Source organism: Lepidochelys olivacea (assembly GCF_965140295.1).
Source record: "Lepidochelys olivacea isolate rLepOli2 genome assembly, chromosome: 26".
Taxonomy (NCBI): Eukaryota; Metazoa; Chordata; order Testudines; family Cheloniidae; genus Lepidochelys; species Lepidochelys olivacea.
The window spans coordinates 488,738-514,939 of NC_140436.1; the positions used below are offsets into that span (position 1 = coordinate 488,738).

General features: G+C 46.7%; 2 protein-coding genes and 1 long non-coding RNA gene across 6 annotated transcripts in view; 1 reads left to right on the plus strand and 2 right to left on the minus strand.

Annotated features, from left to right (window-relative positions):
- Window positions 1–2,634, minus strand: part of GINS4 (GINS complex subunit 4) — a 7,324-nt gene extending 4,690 nt beyond the window's left edge. Inside the window, exons 1-2 of the mRNA XM_084615381.1 lie at window positions 2,480–2,634; window positions 433–519 (exon numbers count right to left, since the gene is read on the minus strand). Coding sequence (XP_084471507.1) covers window positions 433–519; window positions 2,480–2,575 — 183 coding nt within the window. The 5' untranslated portion in view covers window positions 2,576–2,634. The remainder of the gene's footprint in view (window positions 1–432; window positions 520–2,479) is intronic.
- Window positions 2,635–5,242: 2,608 nt separating this feature from the next.
- Window positions 5,243–20,761, plus strand: LOC311513506. Of its 2 annotated transcripts, none has more exons than XR_014709740.1 (3): window positions 5,243–6,374; window positions 6,863–6,930; window positions 19,527–20,761. It is a non-coding gene; the product is annotated as an uncharacterized lncRNA (long non-coding RNA). The 2 variants fall into 2 exon arrangements; XR_014709741.1 differs by lacking the exon at window positions 5,243–6,374 and adding an exon at window positions 6,384–6,548.
- On the minus strand, window positions 10,074–26,137 carry GOLGA7 (golgin A7). Of its 3 annotated transcripts, none has more exons than XM_084615392.1 (6): window positions 26,044–26,137; window positions 25,060–25,192; window positions 21,295–21,447; window positions 16,394–16,495; window positions 15,070–15,133; window positions 10,074–11,051 (listed from the first exon to the last, which is right to left on the minus strand). In XM_084615392.1, exons 2-5 carry the CDS (start codon window positions 25,168–25,170, stop codon window positions 15,086–15,088), a joined length of 414 nt encoding a protein of 137 aa, XP_084471518.1. In that variant the 5' UTR covers window positions 25,171–25,192; window positions 26,044–26,137; the 3' UTR covers window positions 10,074–11,051; window positions 15,070–15,085. The 3 variants fall into 3 exon arrangements, with proteins under 3 accessions (XP_084471518.1, XP_084471516.1, XP_084471517.1); XM_084615390.1 differs by having other exon boundaries at window positions 25,977–26,060; XM_084615391.1 differs by having other exon boundaries at window positions 10,074–12,332; window positions 25,977–26,060.
- Between the last annotated feature and the right edge of the window lie 65 nt (window positions 26,138–26,202).

The following is a 26,202-nucleotide window of genomic DNA, read 5'->3' on the forward strand; positions in this document are numbered from 1 at the left end:
ACTGCACAAAGAACCAGGAACTGGCTAGCAGCACTGCCCCCTTGACCAGCCCACTTTGGCGAACAAGCAGCTGCAGGCCAGGATGAACAGCAACCATGCTGAAGGCCCTATAGAATAGCAGACAAGGGCAACAACAGCAGCTGATGCCAATTTTAACCTCTGTGACTAACAGCAACACGCCAGGAGCCTGGGGGCTCTTGCTGCTCTCAGTACATAGCATGAACCATCACTGCTTGGGCAGAGCATGCAGGTTAACCACAAGATGCTCAGAACTACATCCACCCTCTGTGGGGAACACTGGAGAGGGGGACGGATAGAAGCACTGGCCGGAGCTTAGGCAGGGGACCCCAGGGCACGGAGTTTAGCAATAACAGTATGAACCTGTCCAGCCATTCCCAACCCCTGCCCCCACCTGTGCCCCCAGACACGCACCATGTGGTCCAGCTGCTCCATGACACACTCCACGATTTCAGACTTGCTCTCCAGCAGCTCTGGGGCAAACTTCTCATTCAGCCAGGCCTGCCAGCACAGCAGGACAGTGAGCCACAAACCAGCCTAACACTGAGCCCCTGTGATCTGACCCACCAGCCCCCACTCCCCTCCCCGGGCTGGGAGAGAACCCAGGAGTCCGGGCTCCCACCACTCCCCTCCCGGAGCCGGGATTGAACCCAGGAGTCCGGGCTCCCACCACTCCCCTCCCGGAGCCGGGATTGAACCCAGGAGTCCGGGCTCCCACCACTCCCCTCCCGGAGCCGGGATTGAACCCAGGAGTCCGGGCTCCCAGCCCCTACTCCCCTCCCCGGGCCGGGATTGAACCCAGGAGTCCGGGCTCCCAGCCCCTACTCCCCTCCCCGGGCCGGGATAGAACCCAGGAGTCCGGGCTCCCAGCCCCTACTCCCCTCCCCGGGCCGGGATAGAACCCAGGAGTCCGGGCTCCCAGCCCCTACTCCCCTCCCCGGGCCGGGATAGAACCCAGGAGTCCGGGCTCCCAGCCCCTACTCCCCTCCCCGGGCCGGGATAGAACCCAGGAGTCCGGGCTCCCAGCCCCTACTCCCCTCCCCGGGCCGGGATAGAACCCAGGAGTCCGGGCTCCCAGCCCCTACTCCCCTCCCCGGGCCGGGATAGAACCCAGGAGTCCGGGCTCCCAGCCCCTACTCCCCTCCCCGGGCCGGGATAGAACCCAGGAGTCCGGGCTCCCAGCCCCTACTCCCCTCCCCGGGCCGGGATAGAACCCAGGAGTCCGGGCTCCCAGCCCCTACTCCCCTCCCCGGGCCGGGATAGAACCCAGGAGTCCGGGCTCCCAGCCCCTACTCCCCTCCCCGGGCCGGGATAGAACCCAGGAGTCCGGGCTCCCAGCCCCTACTCCCCTCCCCGGGCCGGGATAGAACCCAGGAGTCCGGGCTCCCAGCCCCTACTCCCCTCCCCGGGCCGGGATAGAACCCAGGAGTCCGGGCTCCCAGCCCCTACTCCCCTCCCCGGGCCGGGATAGAACCCAGGAGTCCGGGCTCCCAGCCCCTACTCCCCTCCCCGGGCCGGGATAGAACCCAGGAGTCCGGGCTCCCAGCCCCTACTCCCCTCCCCGGGCCGGGATAGAACCCAGGAGTCCGGGCTCCCAGCCCCTACTCCCCTCCCCGGGCCGGGATAGAACCCAGGAGTCCGGGCTCCCAGCCCCTACTCCCCTCCCCGGGCCGGGATAGAACCCAGGAGTCCGGGCTCCCAGCCCCTACTCCCCTCCCCGGGCCGGGATAGAACCCAGGAGTCCGGGCTCCCAGCCCCTACTCCCCTCCCCGGGCCGGGATAGAACCCAGGAGTCCGGGCTCCCAGCCCCTACTCCCCTCCCCGGGCCGGGATAGAACCCAGGAGTCCGGGCTCCCAGCCCCTACTCCCCTCCCCGGGCCGGGATAGAACCCAGGAGTCCGGGCTCCCAGCCCCTACTCCCCTCCCCGGGCCGGGATAGAACCCAGGAGTCCGGGCTCCCAGCCCCCACTCCCCTCCCCGGGCCGGGATAGAACCCAGGAGTCCGGGCTCCCAGCCCCTACTCCCCTCCCCGGGCCGGGATAGAACCCAGGAGTCCGGGCTCCCAGCCCCCACTCCCCTCCCCGGGCCGGGATAGAACCCAGGAGTCCGGGCTCCCAGCCCCCACTCCCCTCCCCGGGCCGGGATAGAACCCAGGAGTCCGGGCTCCCAGCCCCTACTCCCCTCCCCGGGCCGGGATAGAACCCAGGAGTCCGGGCTCCCAGCCCCCACTCCCCTCCCCGGGCCGGGATAGAACCCAGGAGTCCGGGCTCCCAGCCCCCACTCCCCTCCCGGAGCCTGGATAGAACCCAGGAGTCCGGGCTCCCAGCCCCTACTCCCCTCCCCGGGCCGGGATAGAACCCAGGAGTCCGGGCTCCCAGCCCCTACTCCCCTCTCCGGGCCGGGATAGAACCCAGGAGTCCGGGCTCCCGGAGATAGAGCCCAGGCGTCCGGCCCCACCCACCTGCTCCAGGCTGCGGATGAGCTGGGCGGGGGTCAGCACCAGCTCCTCGCTGCTCCCGTCCGAGTCCCGCTCGCGCAGCTCCGGGCCCTCCGCCATCCCGGCTCGAGGCTCCCGCCAACCGCGAGCGCGCGGTGACGTCAGCGCGCTCCGCACGGCGGCCGGGGCGTCTCCTGGCTCGCGAGGCCGCTCCCCGCGCGCCCGCGGCGGCTGGAAGGGGCCGCGACGCCCGGCCGAAGCCCCGGTCCCCCGGGGCCCCTCTGCCAGCGCGGCGCTCAGGGCTCTCAGCCGGCGTCCGGGGACACCGCTCCCTGGGCCCCGCGCCTCTGCCCCCGCGGGAGCACGGGCAGGACAGGACACAGGGGCGGGCGGACAGACGGGTCTGTGGACAGAGGGACACAGGGATGGACGGACAGACGGGGGACCCGCGGATGGACAGACAGACACAGGGATGGACAGACAGATGGGTCTGTGGACAGACGGACAGAGGGATGGACAGACAGACAGGGGATCCGCGGACAGACCGACGGGTCTGTGGACAGACAGACACAGGGATGGACGGACAGACGGGGGATCCGTGGACAGACAGACGGGTCTGTGGACAGACAGACACAGGGATGGACGGACAGATGGGGGAATCCGCAGACGGACAGAGGGACACAGGGATGGACGGACCGACGGGTCTGTGGACAGACGGATGGACAGACAGATGGGTCTGTGGACAGACGGACAGAGGGATGGACAGACAGACAGGGGATCCGCGGACAGACCGACGGGTCTGTGGACAGACAGACACAGGGATGGACGGACAGACGGGGGATCCGTGGACAGACAGACGGGTCTGTGGACAGACAGACACAGGGATGGACGGACAGATGGGGGAATCCGCAGACGGACAGAGGGACACAGGGATGGACGGACAGACGGGTCTGTGGACAGACGGATGGACAGACAGACAGGGGATCCGTGGACAGACAGATGGGTCTGTGGACAGACGGACACAGGGATGGACGGAGAGATGAGGGATCTGTGGACAGACAGACGGGTCTGTGGACAGATGGACACAGGGATGGACAGATTCACAGACCAATGAACAATGATGGATCCATGGACAGACCTAGGTATGGTCAGATTCTTGACACTTTGCTGGACAGACAGACAGAGGGAAGGGTCCATGGAAGGATTGATAGCAGAATGGAGGAATACATAGATGGATGGACGGACCTTGGTCTTGAGTGGGTTGTGCAGGCCCCTACCAGAGCCACCCCCTTCATTCCCCCACACCACAGCCCCCATGAGCATCCGCACCCCCTCCTGGTGTGCAGCCCAGGCCAGCACTAGCCACATCCTCACCCCAGTGTGAACATAATGGCGCAGTGTCCTGGCGACATCTTAGCATTCAGCGGCTTCAGTTGGGAAACTGGACCCCATCATGCCAGGCACTGCACTCACACACAGGGTCACTAGTACTGTGGGAAGGTGTGGGGCCCAGCCCCGTTGTGCAGGGTGCTGCACACATACACACTGAAAAGTCAGTCCCCCCCGCCCCAAGAGCCTGCGTTCCTGTAACTCTCTCCTAACTTGGATGTGTTTAGTTGTGTGCCATACAAACAGCTGTCATTCCATCCCAGTGGTGGCTAGGGATTGGGGATGATTCCTCCATATCTGCAAAGTGCTGCAGGATCGATAAAGGCAAGATGATGACAACGATTATTCCTTCTCACAGCAATTGTGCTGTTGCAGCATCCAGTAATGCAGCTCTCTGCTGGCTTCTCTGAGAAGCTCTTCCAGTGAGTGGCTGTTCTGCTCTTGACTTTAAGGCTGCATGCTCATCTCAGATGTGGGAGAGTACAGTAAGTAATTTTACTTTTCATGCTGGTGTGTCATCTCTTTTTCTCAGTTTTTGCCTATTACACACCTTGACTTTCTAAATATAAAAATTAGGATCCTTTTTGGTAGTCTCAATTGTTACCTGATTTGTCTGTGCTCTAGAGCAGGGGTTCTCAACCATTTTTACTCTCTTAGGTCCCCCCCAACATGGCATAAAAACTCTGAGGCCCACTTGTGCCACAATAACTGGTTTTCGGCATAGGAAAGCCAGGGCCAGCATTAGGGGTAGCATGCAGGGCAATTGCCTGGGGCCCCATGCCACAGGATCTCCCACAAAGCTACTTTGTTCAAGCTTCGGCTTCAGCCCCGGATGGTGGGGCTTAGGGCCCCGGCTTCAGTCCCATGTCGTGGGGCTTTGGTTTTCTGCCCTGGACCCTAGCAAGTTGAACACTGGCCCTGCTTGGTGGACCCCCTGAAACCCAGGGGGCCCCAGATCTCTGGTTGAGAACCACTGCTCTGGAGAATAGCACTAAATCTTCTCTCCTACACTCTCCCACGGTAATATGCATTTTAAAAACTGAACTCCTGTACATATTTTGAGAGCATGAACTTAATACCAAATAAAATGGCTGTACATCATAGGATACATACATCCAAATACATGCTGCATATACACGATTCCTTTAGCTGAAAAGAAACATAAGGGTACATTTATGTATCCAAACCCACCATGTTTCCCAGGAATCCAAGATACTAGGATATGTTACTCAGTGGTTGGTTCTTGGTTGCTCCCAGATGGGTAATTGTAAAAACATTTCCAGTACAAATTATTACTTTAATTTCATGATAATGAGCTGCTCTGTGAAACTATGAGGTAAGAGAACAAAAAGATCAAGGAAGGCAGATTTGGAGGAGGGCGCCTTTGGGCTTTTATTTTTTTTAGAAGCACTTTGTGCTTTTACAAAAAGTTCTTGTAACAGAAACGATAAGAAATCATCCAAAGCCATGGTGCTTTATAGTCCTGTCTGTTACAGACCCCACCTCCAGGTTAACTGGAATATTACCTATTTTGACAATCAACCAGTAAATACAACATCTAGATGTAAAGACATGGCAAAGGCATATACACAAGTCACATGTTATATTAATTTCATGTTTGCTTTAATATCTGTCTTACAAATTCCTTTTCTGTCTGTTTGGAAAAAACACTTTACCATCAGATGTAAGCTCAGGCCTTTGCATCACTGAGCAATTCTGAAAACTCCTTCATGCTGCCCTAGAACAAGGCACAGATTTTGTTCTGCAAAGCATTTGTGTTATGCTAGCGTTTACAGGCCCCAACCAAGACTGGGGCCTCATTGTGCTATTTGCTGTACATACATATAGTAAGAGACAGTTTGCCTTGACGAGTCCCATTCCAACCCCTTCCCGGAAGTCCCCACCCCAACTTCACCCCCTCCCTGCCCCCAGGGGGTGCAGGAGGGGTGCCGGGTGTGGCAGAGGCTCAGGGTGCAGGGAGGTGGGGTGTGGGGTGCAGGAGGGGCGTGACAGGGTTGGGGTGCAGCAGGGGACTCAGGGCAGGGAGTGCAGGAGGTGGGCAGGGTGCGGCAGAGGGCTCAGGGCAGGGAGTTGGGGTATGGGGTGCAGGAGGGGTGAGGGGTGCAGCAGGGGGTTGGGGTGCAGGGTGCAGCGGGGGCTCAGGGCAGGGAGTTGGGGCGCAGGAGGAGTTTGGGGTGTGGGCTCCGGCGCCACTTACCTAGAGTGGCTCCGGGGTGGCAGCGAAGGAAGCAGCTGGAACCATGTCCCTGTGGGAGGGGGGTGGGGAACAGGGCTCTGCCTGCTGCTCTTGCCACTCCTCCAGGTACCTCCCCTGAAACTCCCATTGACCGCGGTTCTCCGTTCCCGGCCAATGGGAGCTGCGGGGGGGGGGGGGCGGTGCCTAGAAGCAAGAGCAACGCACGGAGCCCTCTGCTCTCTCCCCTCCGGGGGCCGCAGGGACGCGGTTCTGGCTGCTTCAGGGAGTAGTGCGGGGCTTGCGGGCTGTAGTTTGCCCACCCCAGGCCTGGAGGTAGGCAGAGAGTGCGGGGAGTGCGGCCGGCCGCACGAAAGAACCCTGCGGGCCACGTGTTTGAGACCCCTGTTCTAAACCATCCTTGTTCTCAGAGAACCTGGGCTGTGCGCACAAGCCCCACTTCCCACAAGACAATGAAATGGCGCATGAGAGAGACATTTTTCCCTAGAGGTATTTTTTAGTTCTAAATATCCCATGCAGATCACCACTTCTGCCTACACAGTCACTGCCCAATGAGCCACTCTACAGAGTCAGTCAGAGGCAGGTTTCTCAATCTCATTGGAGGGGACTAACTCTCAGAACTTCTCACCTCCAAGTCACTTTTCCAAACTAGACCAAATCAGCAATGGCTGGATGCGACCTACCATCTGGTGGCTCTTCGGTACTCTCTCGGCTTCAAGAATTTAGATGATTTCATTTTTAGTGGCCGTGTCTTTAGATCACAAAAAGCCACCGCTAACTGACATCACTATTTGCGTTCTCAGAGCCATCTACAGCCCGAATGCAAGAGACGAGACAAGCGCCTGCAGGGAGAGTTCTCATTTCAATTCAGGTAGGTTTATGGAGTAGACTCTTTATAGGTTAATTTTGTGACCTTAGTTCTAAACCTTCTTCTGAAACCTCTGATCACTTTCTGACTGAACTATGGGCCTAGTACAGACCTCAGTTCATACTAACTTCCACATTTTTCCTTCAGTTATATACAGCTTTGTAGAGTAATGTGACCCACTAGTGTAAGCCTCAACTCAGCACAAAGCATCAGTCCCAGTTTTATTAGGCCCCAGAAAACTGCAACAAGGGAAAACATTTTTTTAAAGCAGTTATATGAAAAGGTTAAACACAACAAGGTAATTTAAAAGAGTGAAAGGAGATATAAGCACATACTGAAAAATATTTTAATTTGTGATCAAAGGGGGAGGATTTTTGATGCAGTCAATGAGAAATAGGGGTAGATACATGGTGCAATAAAAGTGCAGAGTGTTGTTCATTACTTTAAATTACAGCCTTAGCAGAGGTCTGAAAGGGCTAGCCTCGCTGGAACACCACTCTGCCTGTAGAAGTCCCAGATCCAGGGGTGCCCAGGCACAGACTGCAGAACTCAACACCCATGAATCCACTCATGGATCATTCCAAATGGAGCTGGACAGTCAGTACAGAGGCCGAGACTCCTCTGGCTGGGATAACATCCACAGTCACACCCCTCAGATCATCAGTCAATAAGGAGGGCCTCACAGACCATCAAGCCTTTGGCTATGTTTTTCTTCACATTGATTAGCATGGAGAAGCGTCTTGTAAATCAGGAAGAGAAAGATAAAGGAAAAAAAGATACTGAACTGGGGTGGTTTAGTACTGCATGACATTTTGATTAAACTAGAATAGTATCAAATTAACACTGCACACATTAAATGGATTAAAAGATGGCTAACTGATAGGTCTTGAAATGTTATTGCAAATGGGGAATAGTCATTGAGGGAGTATGTTTCCAGTACAGTCCTGCAGTTTTGGGGCCTACATTATTTAACGTTTTTATGAATGGCCTGGAAGAAAACATAAAATCATCACTGATAAAATTTATAGATTGACACAAATTGGGGGAGTGGTAAATAATGAGGAGGACAGGACACTGATTCAGAGCAAGTTTGATTGGTTGGGCAAATAATATCCATTTTAATATGGCTAACTGTAAACATAATCAAGATGGCCGACTAGATCTAGGGAGGCAGGGACTCTGAAAAAGATTTGGGAGTCATGGTGGATAATCAGCTGAACATGAGCTGCCAGCGTGATGCTGTGAGCAAAAGAGCTAATGCTAGTCTGGGACGCATAAATAGGGGAATCTCAAGGAAGAACATAGAGGCTATTTTACCTCTTTGTTTGGTACCAGTGCAACCACTGCTGGAATACTGTGTCCAGAGCTGGAGTCCACACTTCAAGAAGGGTGTTGATAAACTGGACAGTTCAGAAAAGAGCCACAAGACTGACTAAAGATTAGAAAACATGCCTTGTAGTGATAGATTGAGCTCTTTGAGTCTATTGAACTTTACAAAGACAAGATTAGAGGGTGACTTGTTTACAGTTTAAGTATCTACATGGAGAACAATTATTTAATAAGGGGCTCTTCAATCTAGCAGGATAAAGTATAACACAATCCAATGACTAGAAGTTGAAGACAAATTCAGACTGGAAATCAGGTGTAAATTTCAACAGTGAGAGTAAATAACCATTGGAACAATTGACCAAGGAATTCTCCATCACTAACAATTTTTAGATCATAATTGAGAACAACATCCACAGTTCTTCTCTAGGAATTATGATGGGGAAGTTTTCTGGCCTGTTATACAGGAGGTCAGACTAGATGACTACAGTGGTCCACTTTGGTCTTGCAATCTATGAATTTATTGATAGCCTGACCTACAAACTCATGATTCTCCGAAGGGGAGCCAGGACACCCCAGAACCAGTTAGAGGATACACAAGTTGAGCGCCCTAGAAACTGCTGCATCCAGGATCAAAAAGAAAAGGAGTACTAGTAGCACCTTAGAGAGTAACCCATTTATTTGAGCATAAGCTTTCGTGAGCTACAGCTCACTTCATCTGTAGCTCACGAAAGCTTATGCTCAAAATAAATTGGTTAGTCTCTAAGGTGCCACTAGTACTCCTTTTCTTTTTGCGAATACAGACTAACATGGCTGCAACTCTGAATCCAGGATCAAGTCTCTCCAGGTTGGTCATGGGCAGGCGGTCACATCCTTGATCATTACTGTATACCTTACAGGGAGGGACTCAGCTATCTTCTATAAAGCTTAACTTTTACTTAACCAAACCAAAAACTAGAAACTATTCAGAGAGAAGCCTATTGTCCTCGATTGTTAAAAATCCAACTTATTAATTCAGACAATTTTATAATACAGATCCATTGTTCCTTTTGGTGAGCCCCCTTTTGGAGAACGAACTTCACAGACTCTTGGCTGCTTATATAAAAGCCTGGAGTTTCATCCCACATTTGTAAATACCCAAACACTGTGTATATAACGTATCAAGGTGCCCAGCCTGAGCTATTGTGCCTCAGACATCGAAACCTCTAGACTGAAACCTATGTGGGCTCAACATTAGGTCTGTCGCTGCTAACATTTTGTTTGTACACAAGCAAAAATCTGACTAACAGAAAGTAGAACGCCCACCCTCTTAATGTCTAACATTCATTAGATTTGTAAGATAGCTGTGTAAGTGTATACATATTTTAGAATCTTGGTGAGCAGTCATCAGTTTTACTTAGGGAGTTATTATTTGATTCATGTCAGTATCAAAGTATGACAGACAGTTTATTTAAGAAAAATTTATTGATCCATTAATAGGTCTTCAAAATTATTGCAACAGGTCTGAAAAGGCAAACACAGTTACAGCTTAGAAAAACAAGTATTTTGTACAGTTAAAATATTACACAAGCCTCCAGGAAAAAGATCAGTGTATGAGAAATTAGATCTGGAAGCTTAGATCCAGTATTAGCACCTACAGTATCACAAAGCAGAATGCTCTCTGTTCTGAACAGTTGTCTTCTTTTGTAAATCCCTTAATTCCTTCCACGGGAAAGGACGATAGCTCCCAAAACAGAGGGACTCTGCTAACTTAAGCCAAGGCCAGATAGAGAGCTCACTTTAATAAAGGAGAAGGAGACAACAGAAAATATTACACCAACTTGATTTGTAGGAAGTTTTACTCAGAAGATGTCCAAGGTATTTTAACAGACGTTAAGGAATGTTTATGCACGGGAAATACGACATACTGCACAGCTCTACCCTTCAGCAGTTTGCCAGTGACTAGAGTTAAGAAACTCTTACACACTATCAGTACTTTGTCAAATCAAATTTTCCTATAAATTATATTTATAATAAAACCATAAAGAAAGTTTATTACACTTCACATATTAAACATTAAGGGATAGAGTAGAGATGGTTACATTAATTGGTTCAGCATTCATTTTATTGTGCTTACATAGCTTAATGAAACAAGCAGTACACTATCTCCTCCTATGAATTTAGAACAACGCAGTAACAGTAGATTCTCACAGCAGCAGCAAAGCACCCAACAATAATGTTAGCTAATGATTCTTAGGAAGAACTAGAACATGAAAACAAAAGCATTTGCATTATAATTCCCAGAGAGCATCAGCTCTGGAAACTTAAAATGCTCTATGCCTTGAGTCACTTGCTGCCAGGCAGAGGCACTCTGTGCAATGGACATATCTACCTCCTTCCTGCCCCTCTCGGTCCCCCGAGGACTTATTCTGGAGTGAAGATTTTGTTTTTGAAACACACACATACACTCCCAAAGTCAGACTTGTTGCTTTCTGAAGTCTGTCTGATGTATAGGAAAGCCTGAGTGGCTGTGAAGGAACAGTACTGCTCTCAGGTGGCTGATCCACCAGTTAAATTTCAAGTGCAAACAGCTCAACTGTCTTTCCCTTAGAAATTAAGATGATCCCATCACTTAAAGCTTGCCATAAGGACACAAAATGGATGCTGACCAGCCAGAGGGTCACCCCATGTGGGGCAGAGGTCTAGGAAGTTAGTCCTTTAGTGGATGGCACCATGGATCTGGCAACAGAGAGGAATGATGCTCTAGACAGGAGGTAGGTGGACCTTTTGGTACAGCAAGTCCACCACCTAGCTGGGAGCTAGAAAGCAAGACAGAACAAGTTTAACAACATTAGGGACACTACAGCAAACCATGCATGGCACCATTACATAACAGTATCTGTTCTTCCAGAAGTACTGCAGCACAGAGGAGGTAGCATGTGTAATGGTTCACAATAAGAGCCTGGGAGCCAGCACTCAGAGTGCTATTCCCAGCTGTGCCACTAACTTGGCAAGTGCCTTCACCTGTAGGTCCCCTTCTGCAAGACAGGGAGTAATACTTCTTGGTGTCGCCCCTGCATCCTCTGCCAATGAGGCCAGCATGCCCACTTCACTGCTTCTTCTACAGTAAGTCTTATGCATGGAACATCCTCCTCATCTTAATCCATAAAGCCATTATCCTCTCAGGACCCACTTCTGCTGTGGCATGTACAATCAGTCAACCAGTGATGACTGGGCAGCCAGGAGAGTTTAATTTGTTTAAGGAAAAGATTAAAGTGATTTGGAACCATCACATGGTGAAACAGCTACCTCTGTGGCCACAAGACCGCACTACCATTACCATGTCATTTGTCCTATAAGCAGCTGGCTTTCTCAGGAGCCTTGAGAATTATCAGCCACACCAAGTGAGGCTTTACCCCTTGGTTCTGAGCTGCGTTTATCGTCCAAATGACCACAAATGATAGCGCTTCCAGGTAGGGCTTCCTATCCTGCCAAGTTTACCATCAGGAGTCTTCCTTCTTCAGGGACTACTGCAGGCCACCATCCCTTCCTGAAGCTTCCCCAGCCATCCACACTCAACAGAGCCACTTGCCGGTTTTTACAGTTACCTACTCCCTTCCCAGGTGAGTCTGACAATTGGCCAGGGCTGGCTGGCCCCAAGCCTCTGGCCCTTAAAGGGGCAGGCCACTAGTACACCTCCCCCTTTCACTGTAACAAGTGAGACTGTAACCCCCTTTGGAGCAGGGAGCTAGGTCTGTATGTGTTTGTATGGCACCTAGCACAAGGGGTTCAATTTCATCTGGAGCCTTTGGCTGCCACTCAATACAAATGTGTGTGTCCAGGTTTAAGGAGTGGATGTAAAGTACTTTGGAAGCCAATAAGGATACTAATTATGTAGTTCTAAACTTAATGCAAATTAATCCAATTTTCATAATTGAACACTGAATATTTTCAGCAGACTTGGTGAGGGACACTCAGATATTTTGGTTGTGCAGAGTGGGATGACCACGCTCTGCTGGGGAAGATTACTGAGGCACAAAGAGCAGGTAGGTACTCAACTCCACTTCCCCTTTCTACCTCTGAAAATCTCCCACAGGGACCTGCAAGAAGATTCAGACAAACCGGTCAGAAGTCTCTCAGATCATGGTCTTTTCAGTCAAAGCAATCAAAGTTAGAGTTTACTTACAGCTAAAGTATCCAGGAGTTGGAATATTTAGTGTATACTGGTAAGAGCAACTGGCAATTTGCATCTCTGCTCCTAGCATGGGCACGTAAGATGCAAGTTCGTGGCAGTGACTGGCTGGAGGGACTGCATGAATGCAATTTCTCAACGTTGTTGAGTAAGCTCAGAGCCTGACTCCCCACCAAACGAATCTTCAATGGATCACTGAATCAGCAGGTCAGATTCTGATATTAGCAATACCAGTGAGAGTTACTCTGAATTTACACTGATGTTGCTGAAATCAGAATCTTACCTAGAAAGTGCATCCTTTTTCAGCTGGAGGCATATTCCCTGCTGTTCTAGATTCTCTCACTAAACTGTGTATGTAGCCCACATGCGCTATTCAGCAGTCAAACAGATGGTCTAGGACACTTTGCAGGCTGGGGGTGCTGGTGGGTTAAGTTTGGGAAGACAGATGCCCAATATGGAGCAAGGGTCTTATTAGGTATGCTCCTGATACATATGCAGCTTCAAAAACAAAGTTGTGCTGAACAAAAATATTTGCAATTCATGAAACTATCCAGAAGTTTCTAATGTAAATCTTTCCCCATTTTAGAAATTTCACAGTTGTTTGAACTTTGATAGAGTAGGGTCTTGCGTGTAATTGCTCAAAACCTACACCACCTAGGAAAAACATCATTTAGCAATAATAGCTGTGAAATGAGTCACGACAAATGGATTGTGCCAAGTAGATGCAGCTGCAATTGATAAAACAAACTTACTCCCAATGGCAGAAAACAAAAATCACACAGCGTATCAGGCTCCAGAGTGCTAGTAACTAGAGCAATCAGTTTGGACATTCTAAATCGGAAGAGTCATCTCTAAGTAACACATTGTTACAAACTACTCTGATATCCCACAGCTTATTGTGAAGCTAAAAGAGTATTCAGACTTCTGGTCCAGGAACGTCTCCCATCATGGCTTGCTGAGCCTCTCAGGGCTTGTCTACACTTACAGCGCTGCAGCAGCACAACTGCACTCATGCAGTTGTAATGCTTAGTGAAGACGCTACCCACGCTGATGGGAGAGCGTCTCCTGTCAGTGTAGATATTCCACCTCCCTGAGAGGCAGTAGCTGTGTCGACAGGAGAAGCCCTCCCATCAACAGAGTGCTGTCTTCACCGAGAGTTTGGGCCGTATAACTGCATCACTCAGGGGAGCAGATTTTCTATACCCTGAGTGATGTAGTTATACCGACATAAATCTGTAGCATAGACCACGCCCCAGGGCTTGTCTCCATGGTGCTGGCAAAGTGCATTAGAGGGGTGTGATTTGTAGAGTGCTCTAACATGCTATGCTCTAACTGCCCCATGTAGACCCTGATGGGGGGGAAACTAAAAGATACCCAGTCTTTTAGTTCACACCAGCAAGGTCTCCATGGGGCAACTAGACATAGCATGTTACTTGCGTGTGATTTGTAAAGCTCTCTAATATGCTTTATGCACAGTGCAGACAAGCCTCAGTGAAAATAATCCCATTTAGAAGAATTGTAGGTACAGGTTAATCAAGAGGCACCCAGCAAAGCAAAGGAGGGAAGTGTGTTGGGAGGAATTCAACTTTACATGTTCAGTAGAATCTGGCTTCTGCTGTGAGATATTCCTACTCAGGCCAGCAGATAAAATACTTTGTACTGAGATTGAGATCTTTGGGTGGGAGGCACTAAGTGCTTTACAAACATGAAGTGTCACAAAGAGAGAAATGGGGGATCACTTCAACCAGCATTGAAATGCAGTGACCTAGCAGTGCACAGGAAGTGAATACTCCATCCAGTTGAACCAAAAAGGTAACCCTGATGGAGGTAAGATGTAACTACTCCAATTGGAATTTGAGTCAGGATACAGGGGTTAATATCTTGACTCCGATGAAAAGTGCCAGAGGAAGCTTTAAGCAGAAGATGGCAGCTCCAGCAACAGAGTCCCTGACCTCAGGCGGTGGCAATTGATTCAGTACTGACTGTGGGGAGCAACCAGCACCTACTAAATTGCCAACACTATATCTTGCAGCTCCTGGATTTTTCTTAGATGTCTCCCACCCTAGTACTGACTAGGGTTGACTCTACTGCTTAGCTTGAAAGAGCTGATGACATTCGCACAAGTAGTGTGACTGCAATGTTAGCATGTAAGACTGAATGGGAGTCCCATATCACCTTATGCCATAAGTAAGAGTCATTCTGAAATCCAGAAGAGCCATTTAAACAGTGATTAAATTCAATCATTACATTTTAAACATAATTTTTAAAGTTCTGTACTGTTCAGCAGAATCGGGATCTACCGATCTACCAAACCTGTGAGATAACGATTTTTGATGCAGTACGGCATAAATTAGATTTAAGTTTATGCATGTTTAAGTAATTAAAATCTTGGATTTCATCAAGGTTAAATTTGGTGTCATCTGAAGTACATCATCATTCAGCAAAATGCTGCCAAGTATTGATGTTTTTACAACTTCCGTTGGGATTTAAAAATCTAATCCACACATAAGATTTATTTAAAAAGCCTCATGATTACATGCAGTGGTTGGATAAACATTCAGTCTCCGCAGGGGAGAGGACCTGCATCTTCTGAATTTACAGAAGCAGGTTATTGACCTGACATCTAATGCAAAGTTAATATTTACCTTAGACTCCTTAGTTTTATCTTCCACTGCTCAGTCCTCTGTCTTCGTAAATGGTAATTTCAATCTGCACAGCATGGCTGTTAAGAAAACATGCTATATAGAAATATCATGGAGATAAAACAGGCAAGTGAAACAAAGCAACGCAGTGGAGCACTTGATCTTTCAGCCTCACATCTGCCATTACAGAGGGAATTTTGCTAAATTTCTGAACTAGAGTAAGCAAAACATTCTTCGTGGCTTTTGGCTTTGCATTCTGGCCTGTGCTACAACTTGCCTTTAAAAACGTCTGTTCAGAGGCATAAAGACTTAATGTTAACAGTTTCACTGCAATATTATACTTATGAACAAAGAGATTGGTCATTAGGCAAGTTTTTGCTTTGCACTCTTCCACTGTTCAACTATTAATCAAATTACCAAATTAAAATCACTATTTACATGTCTGTTTACCAAATGCAAGTCATTTTTCTGTACTTACAGTTCCCAAAAACACGCACAGTACATCAAGGGTAATGAAATTACACAACTGACAGCTGTAAGCTATTTGGGCCACTACTCAGATAAACTCAAGGAACTGCAATTAATTAGGATGACAGCTCACCACACACTATGAGCCTATGCATTTCAAAGGGGCTTTGAGTTTAGAATTCTTGACAGATGAAATGCATTACTCATACTTCCTCTTTTATTGCTACAAGATGCCCCCACAACCACCAAGAAAAATGGTAACTAGAATGAATGCTAAGCCATTTGCAGTGAGGTCCAAAGCCTAGAAGAAAAATTGTAGGGAGAACAGCTGTAGCCAAGAGCAAAATCCAGGGAGACAGACCTCATCACTCAGGCAAGTTGTGGTGGAGATTTTACCATAGGCACCAGGTGGGAGCAACAATGCATTGTTTCTAAGCCAAGACCAACATTTAAAATAATTCTACAGAGCATTTACATTCCATGTTTTATTTCTATTAGGAAGTCAGCTAGCCTTTCTAAATGGCTAAGTTGCATCTTCCAGAGGTAGCAGAGGTTGAAGGAAGATACTCTGCTTCTGAATAGCACCCTTCTAAGAGAGCTCCAAGGAACAGATTTATCAAATTCATATTTTATTAAAAAGACTTTCTAAACAGATAGTAATTTTATCCGAATAAAGTTTGAGAGGAACAGCTGAGTACGTTACACATGAGACGTTATAAACGCCAAGGAGTATGTGTTTTATAAGATCACAGAATCATGGGTGCCTGCAGCATGCAATGCAGCCTCTGTGAGGTAAGATGCACTATTACTGCTCTGAGGACAGAATTCTGAAGAGGATTAAGAAGCCGTAAAAAGATACAACTCTTAGTCCTCTCTCGATGGGGTCCGTCAGGAGGAGGCCTTGGGGTGCGTAGATCTTCTCATTCTGTTCCTGAATGAATTTGGCAATTTTCTTAAGAACCTGGTGAGAGAACACAGAGACTTTATAGTTTTTCTGTTTGAGTTTTCACATCAGCCTTCCTTTAAAAGCCCCATCTACACTACAAATACAACCAGGTCAGGGGAGACCTAATAACACAGCTTCACTCTAACACAGCTGGGACTGTAGCCCTGTTGCATAGCTAGGCTATTTTTTCTTCTTTTTTGGCGGGGAGTAGGTGGGAAGGATACATGGATAATGTCTTGTCTATACCAGCACTGAAACTATATTGCAAGGAGGTCAGGAGACAGCTGTATTGTAACAAGATTCTCCGACGGGTACATTTGTATAATACTGTGTCTGTGCTACAAGAGGTTAATATAGGGTATAGCCTGGAAAAGAGAGATCTGTATAGTGCTATGAAAATATGCAGTTTAAATTACTCACAAAGCAATTTGCTTACTATATGTCATGGTGTGACTCTAAAAGAGAGGAGAGGCCCCTTTCCCTTCCATGTCAATTTCCCATTAATAACAGACTGCCAAATACAAAGTGCTGATCTTAGCTACTCCAAAAATAACTGTTTTCCCCTTACATGCTTCTTCCACAGATTCAGAGAGTTCAAGGCCAGAAGGGACAATTAAATCATCTAGGCAGACTTTCCGTATATCACAGGCCATTAAATTTCACCCAGTTATCCTTATAGTAAGCCAACAACTTGTGTCTGGCTAAAGTATAACTTCCTGAAAGGCATCTCGATTTGAAGACATCAAGAGATGGAGACTCTACCACCTCCCATGGTAGTTTGTTCCAGTAGTTAATCATCCTCACTGCTAAGCCTTATTTCTAAATTGAATGTGTCTGGCTTCAGCTTCCAGTTGGTGGTTCTTGTTTTGCCTTTTCTTCACTAGATTAAAGCACCCTTTAGTACCTAGTATTTTCTCCCCAGGAAGATACTGAATACACTAATCAAGTCACCTCTCAATCTTCTTTTTGACAAGAGATTAAACTCTTTAGTTTCTTACCATAAGGAGTTTTCTCCAGCCCTCAAATCATTTTTGCAGCTCTTCTCTGTATCTGCTCTGATTTTTCAACATCCCTTTTAAAATGTTGAGACTAGAACTGTATGTGGCATTCTAGTGTCAGTCTCACCAGCACCACATACAGAGGTAAAGAGAAACCACCTCTGTGTTCCTATTCACTGCACCCCTCTTCATACATCCACAGATCACATTAGCCCTTTTTGTCAGAGCACTGTGCTGGCAGCTCACGTTCTGTTGCCTGTCCATTATGATCCCTAAATACTTTTTCAAGTCACTTCTTTCCAGAATACAGTCCCCACTGTGTGGGGGTATGGCCTGCATTCCTTATTTCTGGATGATTTTTTACAACAGTTTAAACGCAAAATTATACATTTTGTTTGAATGGGCCCAGGTTACCAGATCATTGTGTGAGACTGCCCTGTACTCATTATTTACCACTCCATCAATCTTTGTATCCTCCACAAGTAGTGTTTTTGTATTTACTTCTAGATCACTGATGAAAATATTGAAAAGCATCAAGCCTTCTTTGTGCCATTTGTTCTACTGCTTCTACTCCTCCAGTCCAACAGTCTATTTACTGGTTAGCACTCTTCTCCCCCACCCTTCAAACACTTAGAGGTGCCATTGCTATCTCCTAATCCAACAAGTCCTGCTGCATTAAATGGGGGGTGACACTTGGATGAGGGAGGGCAGTTTTGAAGGGGTTGAATTCTGCTGGTTGTTGGGTGGGGTGTAAAACTGCTATTTTATATTTTGTTCAAATAACTGATGGCAGGAGTACCCAGTGCCTTGGGTAGCTGCTTATTTCTGTATATGTCTGCTGATCAACAATGTAGCTACTGCTTTTCCCTGCATGTCACCTTTGTGATGTACCAGTTGTCACCTGTCTGAACAGGAGTCGTTCCAGGCCAGCATTCCTTTAAATGAATCCTTCTGCATGTTAGCACAGAGCATTGCTCTTATCGAAATAGTGCCTGAGGCGAGTGCTAACTTGCGGTTTTGGCCTGTGTGTAAGCCAAGGCAAACAGACTGCACTAGTTTTATATAGTAACATTTCCAAACGCTTTGATCCAAATAGTTCACACACTGATTGTTAAAGTCAAAACAGAAGAGCCATACACTTCTTGCTTCATACAGGTTCAGTCTACTTTGCCCCAGATAGGACACTGATAAGTTAGTAGACTGAATGCAAACACAGGACAGGCTTTCAGACAGATGGTGTTGTTTTTGTCACTTCATTACAGAAATGTTTGGGAAACTGATAGCTTTCAATGAATTATGTACTTGAAGTTATTTGATAAAAAAGAACAGAACTCTAAAACGAGATCAAACCCAGCATTCGCAGTTGGCTAAGCTCCAACATTACTAGTCCTACCAGTTTTATGGTATTTCCACAACCACTGAGTCATGCATCTATTTAAATATTTCAGAGACATTAGAAAGAAAGGTGGGGAAATAAACTGAAAAGGGTTCTAGAACATAAAAATACCAGTGTGGGAATGTTCAGTCTGCATATATACTGGGTCAAGAAAAGTTAAAATACTTGCAGAGATATGAGATCTAATAGTCACCAGCAGGGACCATTAGATAATCTAGTCTGACTTCCTGTCTAACATAGACCATAGAATTTCACCCAGTTACCCATGAATGGAGCCCAGTAACTTGTGTTTGACTAAAGCAAATCTTCCAGAAAGGCATCCAGATTAGGACCAAACCAAGGAAGTAATTTCACCAAGGACACCTTAAATATAAAGCTCTGCATAATGCAACTGACTTCTGGAAATTCAGATTATATGTATATATAAAGTAAAGAGCATCTTGTTTTAAGAGAACAGACTATACATAGTAACAGCAGAAAACCAATACAATCTCTGAAACAGTCTTAGTTGAATGACTTTTGTATTTTATTAGCAGTGTGAAGTTTCACTTTGGTCTCTCACACACACTGCTCCTTCAGATTTACGGAAACCTCCGTTCCAGTTCAGGAAGCTTTTACTAGTCAGAGTTTTGTTTCTTCTTTCTCTCAATAGATGTGTGTCAGCCTTCTTCAAACACATAATGGAAGCAAGCATGCCATAAAGATATCCAGCTCAGATCTCTCCAACTCTCCCATTTCCTGCTCAGTCAAGCCGCAAGAAGTGGAAACTAGAGATGGCATATCCATCTCCACAATCCATTACTACTTAAGTCTCTTACAAAATGACTGCATGACTGATTTCAAATAAAGAATTCCTGAAATGCATCCATCCATACTCTGCTAAGGGTTACTACTTAGGGACACACTCCAGTTCAGTTTAATCAAATGTAAGTTTTGATGGAGGAGCTTTCTGGTGAGGTTTTAGCTACAATATTGCGTATTTAGAAATCTATACTGATTAAAGAAAATGGCAAGATGATCACATTATGGAAATCAATCTTATTTTGAGAGGGTCAAAAAAGTTGTTTGTAAAACCAACTAGATATTCAAACAAATTACACAGTATAGTAGTAAGTGCAACAAACACAAAAAGTTAAGAGATAGCTAGTCACAAGAATTAACCATCTCTTTGCTCTGTTCTCTTAGCATGACCAGGAATGCTGTTTTCTCCAATGAGATTTGAAAAGAAAAATTATCTGCCTTGCCATCTCTGTCCCAGTCTAGTTCTCAGTTGTAAAAAGACATTTCAGCTGGTGCAGCCTAAGGTCTAAAAAGTCACTCTTCTTACATCAGATAGGCCAAAGAGATCTACATAAATAAAATATATCGCAAACAAGCACAATTTATCACCCAGCTCAGAAGGGATGGCAAAAGGCTTCTGTTCATATATAATATACAGCAGTAATCATGAATAGAATGATTTGGAACATGTTTTTATTTCAAGTCAGCAATATTAAATTATCAGGCTTCTTTAAACTCTCCTTTCATTTATAGAAGGGATGCTGAATATATTCAGATACTGACTTGGCCATTTACTCATTGGCTTTGTGAACTCAGACTGCATAAAAATAAAATAAAGAGAACTGCCAATACTAAATTCAGACCACATATGTAAGCATGGATGCATGCAGGTGTGAAAGTATGAATGGCTTCTAGTTCCTCAAGCCAGTGTGTCAGGGTGTTTAAACAAGAAAGAAAATCTTCATTTTTAAAGAGAAGGTATCAGACCACAACATTTTTATAATTTAGAATGATCTAGTTGTTCACCGAAGGACTGGAAGCCAGCAGTTCTGAACAGCACTAAGCAGGTCACTTAAAATCTTTCCTCATCAGTAATTTAATCCCAGAAGAAATTAATAAACATTCAGTGTTAAAACTCTCCAGTTTAGTGTTTGTCTAATGGATTTTAAAGTTAAACATGATTGGGTTAGGAATGGTTCAACTAGCTGGGCACACTGAGTGACTGATAGGTTGAAAATGTATCTTTGACTTTTCTCCTAAAACTGCACATTATCTTTGTATGGTTATAGTTTATCCTAGCAGCAGGATGATCTCTTCACACATCTGGAACATGACATTTTATTTCTTTGCTACTCTCCAACCAGTGACTCAAGTTGGCATTTATTCCCTGCATATACACTTGCAACTCTCAAATATAAGTGAGAGGAGAACAGACCAGGATTTTTCAGGAAGCTAGGCTAGCAGGTGAAAGCTTATTCCGTATTTGTACTACAGTGATGAACTACGCTGTTATACGAGAAAACTTTATAAACGAAGTAAAAAAGCAAAACATTTCTCCTGTTGACAGATCATAACTTTCACATACAACATTGTGAGTTTCATTTGCTTTAAGTTTATTGCATGAAATGTAACAGGCTCACCTTTTCATAATGTGTCTCCATACACAAAAAGATAGTGTAGGCAGTCAGACAGGCCAGACATCCTTCAAGATAAGATTGGCCCCCAAGCTTCTCAGCTTCTGCATAAAGGTTATTTAGAGTTTGAACCGTCTCTTCAAACTGCTGCCTATCGATCTGCAAAAGAGATTGAGTTTAACAAGACTAACCCAGCAAATTTCTCATTCAAGACTCACTGATCCCCAATACAGAGATCTAGCTTCTGTGCTAGAACAGTCCGTTAATCAGCAATGTCACCTACAGACAGTTTCAAACAATATGGAGAGCAAAGGTTTGGTTTAGGTACCAAATTACTTCCATAAATTGTAGCATTTGGTTAAATAGCAGCTAAGTGATCTAAAGTCATTAGATCAAATGTGTATTCCCACATTACTCATTTATTGTGTGCATAGTCATCTAGCCAAGAGATGGCATCTTAAGTGGTGTGAAGGAGTTCTTCTAGGCCACCGTTGAACCTATCAGCAGGCACTCATTGACAATGTGCTTCATCCTCTGTCTCTCATTTGCTGCCCTTATTTAAACTGCATTATGTGTAACTTGTTAGGTTCAAAGTACAACCTAGGTGAAAACTGCTCATCTGGAGGGGGAAGGTCCTCTAGATTTCAAATACACATTTTTCACTTAAGGCCTTGACTATTTTGCATAATTATGGCAGAGTTGATCAAACAAGTTATAAATAAAATTAACAAGGAAAAACTAAGCTGATTAGTGTACCTACAGGGCAGGAGAGAAGGAAACAGGACCCAAAGTGACCTTTACCCGCTATAGAAGAAAGAGCAATTGGCAAGGAGGGGTTATTTTGTAGCTTAATAAAACATTACAATTGACAGTAACAAAATGAAAGAAAGTACTTGAGAGGGTACCTGTGAAGCCACTGAAGTGCAGGCTCAGCAGAACAGCCTTCTCACCATGAGAGAGGACTGTGGTAGACATAACTGCACAACAATAAATGCTTTCTTTTTCACTGGCATAACAGATGTAGTTTGTGTTACTGTTACAAGGGACACCTTTTCTCAGGATTACAGAAAGCATAAATATCAATGTTTCATAAATGATGTGAATGAACATTTTAAGCATATTGTTATGTCTAGATGTTCACATCAAAAATCAAATGTCTTCTAATCATGATCAATGAACAACAACAAAAAAAAGAGCAACTGACAAGAAGCCAGAATGTATACAAATTAACAGAATTTCTACTTCTTTATTTTTGATAAAGATTATGGTCCACAGGAGAGTTGGATGCATAAAGGATGTGGGCTCTAGCCCTTAGCTCGCATTAAGATAAATGTGTGAGCTTTAATACGCTGCTTCTTATTCAGTGTTTCAGCCATTCCTGATATGCACAAAGTCAATATTTGTAATAAAGACTTTACAGTGTCTAGAGTAAGAGATTAGAGTTAGGTAGGTAGGTTTAGTTGCTTTAATCAGACTTTATAATGAAAGGACTCCTCCCACACCGAGATAACGCCAAGAACACTCACCTCTGATTCTAATTATGCACGTTTAAGAATGTTGGTATAAACTATAGGGTTATTGAACATTCTGTATTTTAAAGACTGAACAGGAAATGATACGCAACAAGGTAGCAGAATGATATTTAGATAAAGTCTCCATCCCTTTCATAGTATGCTATTCTGAGTTGAAAGCAGACAAATGCAGACACAAACCACTTCTATATAAAGCAACTTACGAAAGCTGGAAGAATCTGTTTACTAATATTTAAAACGCATTAGATTTTATACTAGAACTTCATGTATAAATATCATCTTCCCCCAGTCAGAGCTCCTACGTTCACAACCTCTCTTTAAGAACTGTATCGATTTACCTCCTAAAGGCTGCCAGTCTGGTCAGGACTGTAGAGTTTTCACCTATTTTATCCAGCTTGTGAGGTGCCATTCTCACCCTTGCTACTATTCAGTTTCTTCTGTTAGTGACCAGCTACATTACCAACACAAATCATGATACTGGAAGGCCTTCCTGAAAGGCACTGCTATGGATTGCTCCTATATAGTCCTGTCCACACCCTTTTACTCAGTGACAAAGTATCACCTCACCTCTGCAATTACCCCATCAGCCAAGCCACAAGGCTGGCAAGAAAACACTCATTACTATATCTACATCTTTCTGACAATTTTCTAATAATTAAACACTGAATGCACTCAAGATGACATTGTGCGCTCCCATACTTTGTGCATGAGAAACACACTGTTGTACAGTGCAGAGACTATCTAAGCACTCCCGCTACAAATTTGTATCTGAGCAAAACCCTCCCCCTAAAATCAAAGGCAGAAATTATAGAAAGTAACTGCTATAAACTAATTGTAGCAAACAGAAAATGAGGGATTCATTTCAGTTTATACTAAGAGCAAGAATAACTGGGCTGTGCATTAAAGCCGAATACCTGTACCATGTAATGTAAAAGTCAGATCACAAACAAACAAACTGGCTCTTACCTAGAGCTTTGTGTTCACAGATCTCAAAGTACCTCACTGAGGTGATAAGTATCATTAGCCCCATTTTGCATACAGGGAAGTGGAAGAGGAACCTATCACTATTTTTGTTCAAACATGTTAAAAAATACTAACCAGAAAAATGCCGCTGTGACGGCCTGACTACATAGATTAGGCCATAGCAAATGCAGCTCCCCAACTGTAAATTTAAGGAGTCAGATTATTAATGTGGGTTGGAAGGCAGGCTCCATTTTTATCCATGGTTAGTTTGGTACTATTTAAATCATAGTCCTATTAACTGAAAATAAAAGACAGAATGCAGTTTACAACTACTTTGATAATCTCATTTCCCATGGTGTCAAATTTCTTCTAAGCAGAGGCCTTGGCTGAGGAAGTATTGGCAAAATGTCATCTCCCAGACAAAGCAGCGCCATCCACTGAACAAAGGCAGTTTAAGATTAACTATTAAAATTAATTTTTAATATGATTTCTAATTTAATACTCCATTACTCTTCTAGAGTGCCTCATTCAAGAAGCCTAAAATCTTTAGCAAAACAATTATAGGGAGAGTCAACTTAAACCCATTTTGCCTGGATTTTTAAAAAAAATCTATTCTGGTTACTTGTATCAAGTAAGGTCACCGTAACTGAAAGAGAGCAGAGCAAAAGATGTTTCCTTCTATTTTACCAGTTCACTTTAGAAAATGTTATAAACCCACCAAAACTGGCAGTAGATCTCAGGTATGGTGTTATACTAAAACTACTTTTAACTCTCTTAAAATTGGCTAGATTTCAAGTTGGCAGTATCCCTTTAAGCCTTAACCACTCCGAGTTAGGTAGGTACAGCTTTTACAGATTTAGGAACTGAGGCACAGAGAGTAAAGTCACTTGTTAAAGATTACACAGTAAACCAGTCACTGAAGTAGGAAAAATAATAATAAAAAATAATCAGTCTTGACTCCCTAGCATCTACTCTAACCACCACCCCACAGCGAACAACTCAAACGGATTTAAAAAAAAAAAACATATGCAGGGTAGTTTGTATAAGTATGTAGGAAGCGGTCACCTTAGTTGTCGGGAAAACACCACATACATTGTTGGCTGTAAACAATACAGGACTCATTCTGAGCACATCCTATCACATCCCCTTCTTCAGGCACAGGCCGCAGGGAGGAGTGCACAGCAGGTACGCTCTCCCGTCACCCCGGCAGCTAGCTCCGGCCTTTTTTGATCCTGTCCGTAACCCAACCCAAGTTAAGTTAAAACAAAACTTTTACCCTGTTTTCCAGCTCCAGGGGGAACTTGGTCTGGAACTGGCACCTGGTGCCGCTACCGTAGTCTCGCTGGACAAAGACTTTACCAGAAACAGGTGCCTGCTGCGGCCGCATCGCACAGCTGGAACTGGCTGTTCTGTGGGAGGAAACAAGGGGTCCAACACATGACACGACCACCAGAGCCACCCGGACGCCGAGAAGTACAGCAGGCTCGCCCCCCCCTACAGCCCTACGCGCGGGCCGGGGGGGGGTTTCCAGGCAGAGTTTGCCCTACCCCCCCGCGGAGCCGCCGCCTTGCCAGTTTCAATGAGCCTGCTGAAGTCTCCCTCAGTCAAAGTGTCCGCTTGAAACTGACCGGAAACTCATCCCCGGCCCGCCCAGGTTACCCCCTCCCCGCAGCCCCCCCAAGACACCTACCGGCCGCCCACTCCGGAGCCAGAGCCCCCGCAACCCGTGTCCTCCGCAGCCCCCCCCACCTCCCCCTCCCACCCCGTCCCAACCGCCAACCCCCCCGTCCCCGCGCCCCAACCCCCCTCCCCGCAGCCCCCCAGCTCCCCCTCCCACCCCGCCCCAACCGCCAACCTCCCCCCTCCCCGCGCCCCAACCCCCCTCCCCGCAGCCCCCCCAGCTCCCACCCCGCCCCAACCGCCAACCTCCCCCCTCCCCGCGCCCCAACCCCCCTCCCCGCAGCCCCCCCAGCTCCCACCCCGCCCCAACCGCCAACCTCCCCCCTCCCCAACCCCCCTCCCCGCAGCCCCCCCCAGCTCCCCTTCCCACCCTGCCCCAACCGCCAACCTCCCCCCTCCCCAACCCCCCTCCCCGCAGCCCCCCACCAGGACATCGGCCCCCGAACTCCGGCCCACGGCGCCCCAAATAACACCCGGGGCCCCCGCCCCCTTCCAAGGGGCCCCCGCCCTTACAGACAAAGCCAGGCCCCCCTGCTTCCTCCACTCCGACGCCGGCGGCTGTCGTGCGCACTTCACTTACGACTGCCGTAAAAGCACCGCCCCAGCTTCGCTGAGAGCCGAAAGGGAGCAGCGGTCCCACGTTAGAGCAGCCCTGCGCGTGCGCCGCTCCCAAGGGGCGTAGAGCGCGTGAGAAGTTGGGCTGTTGTACGCATGTGCCGGGAAATGAGATTCTGCGCAT

Excerpts from the sequence above, each read along its gene's own strand:
- GOLGA7 (XM_084615392.1), bottom strand. The coding sequence starts at position 25,170 with ATGCGGCCGCAGCAGGCACCTGTTTCTGGTAAAGTCTTTGTCCAGCGA. Across the intron at positions 21,448-25,059 it reads CCCTGGAGCTGGAAAACAGG|ATCGATAGGCAGCAGTTTGA; the intron begins GTAAAAGTTTTG and ends TCTCTTTTGCAG. Across the intron at positions 15,134-16,393 it reads TCGAGAGAGGACTAAGAGTT|ATTGAAATTACCATTTACGA; the intron begins GTATCTTTTTAC and ends CATGCTGTGCAG.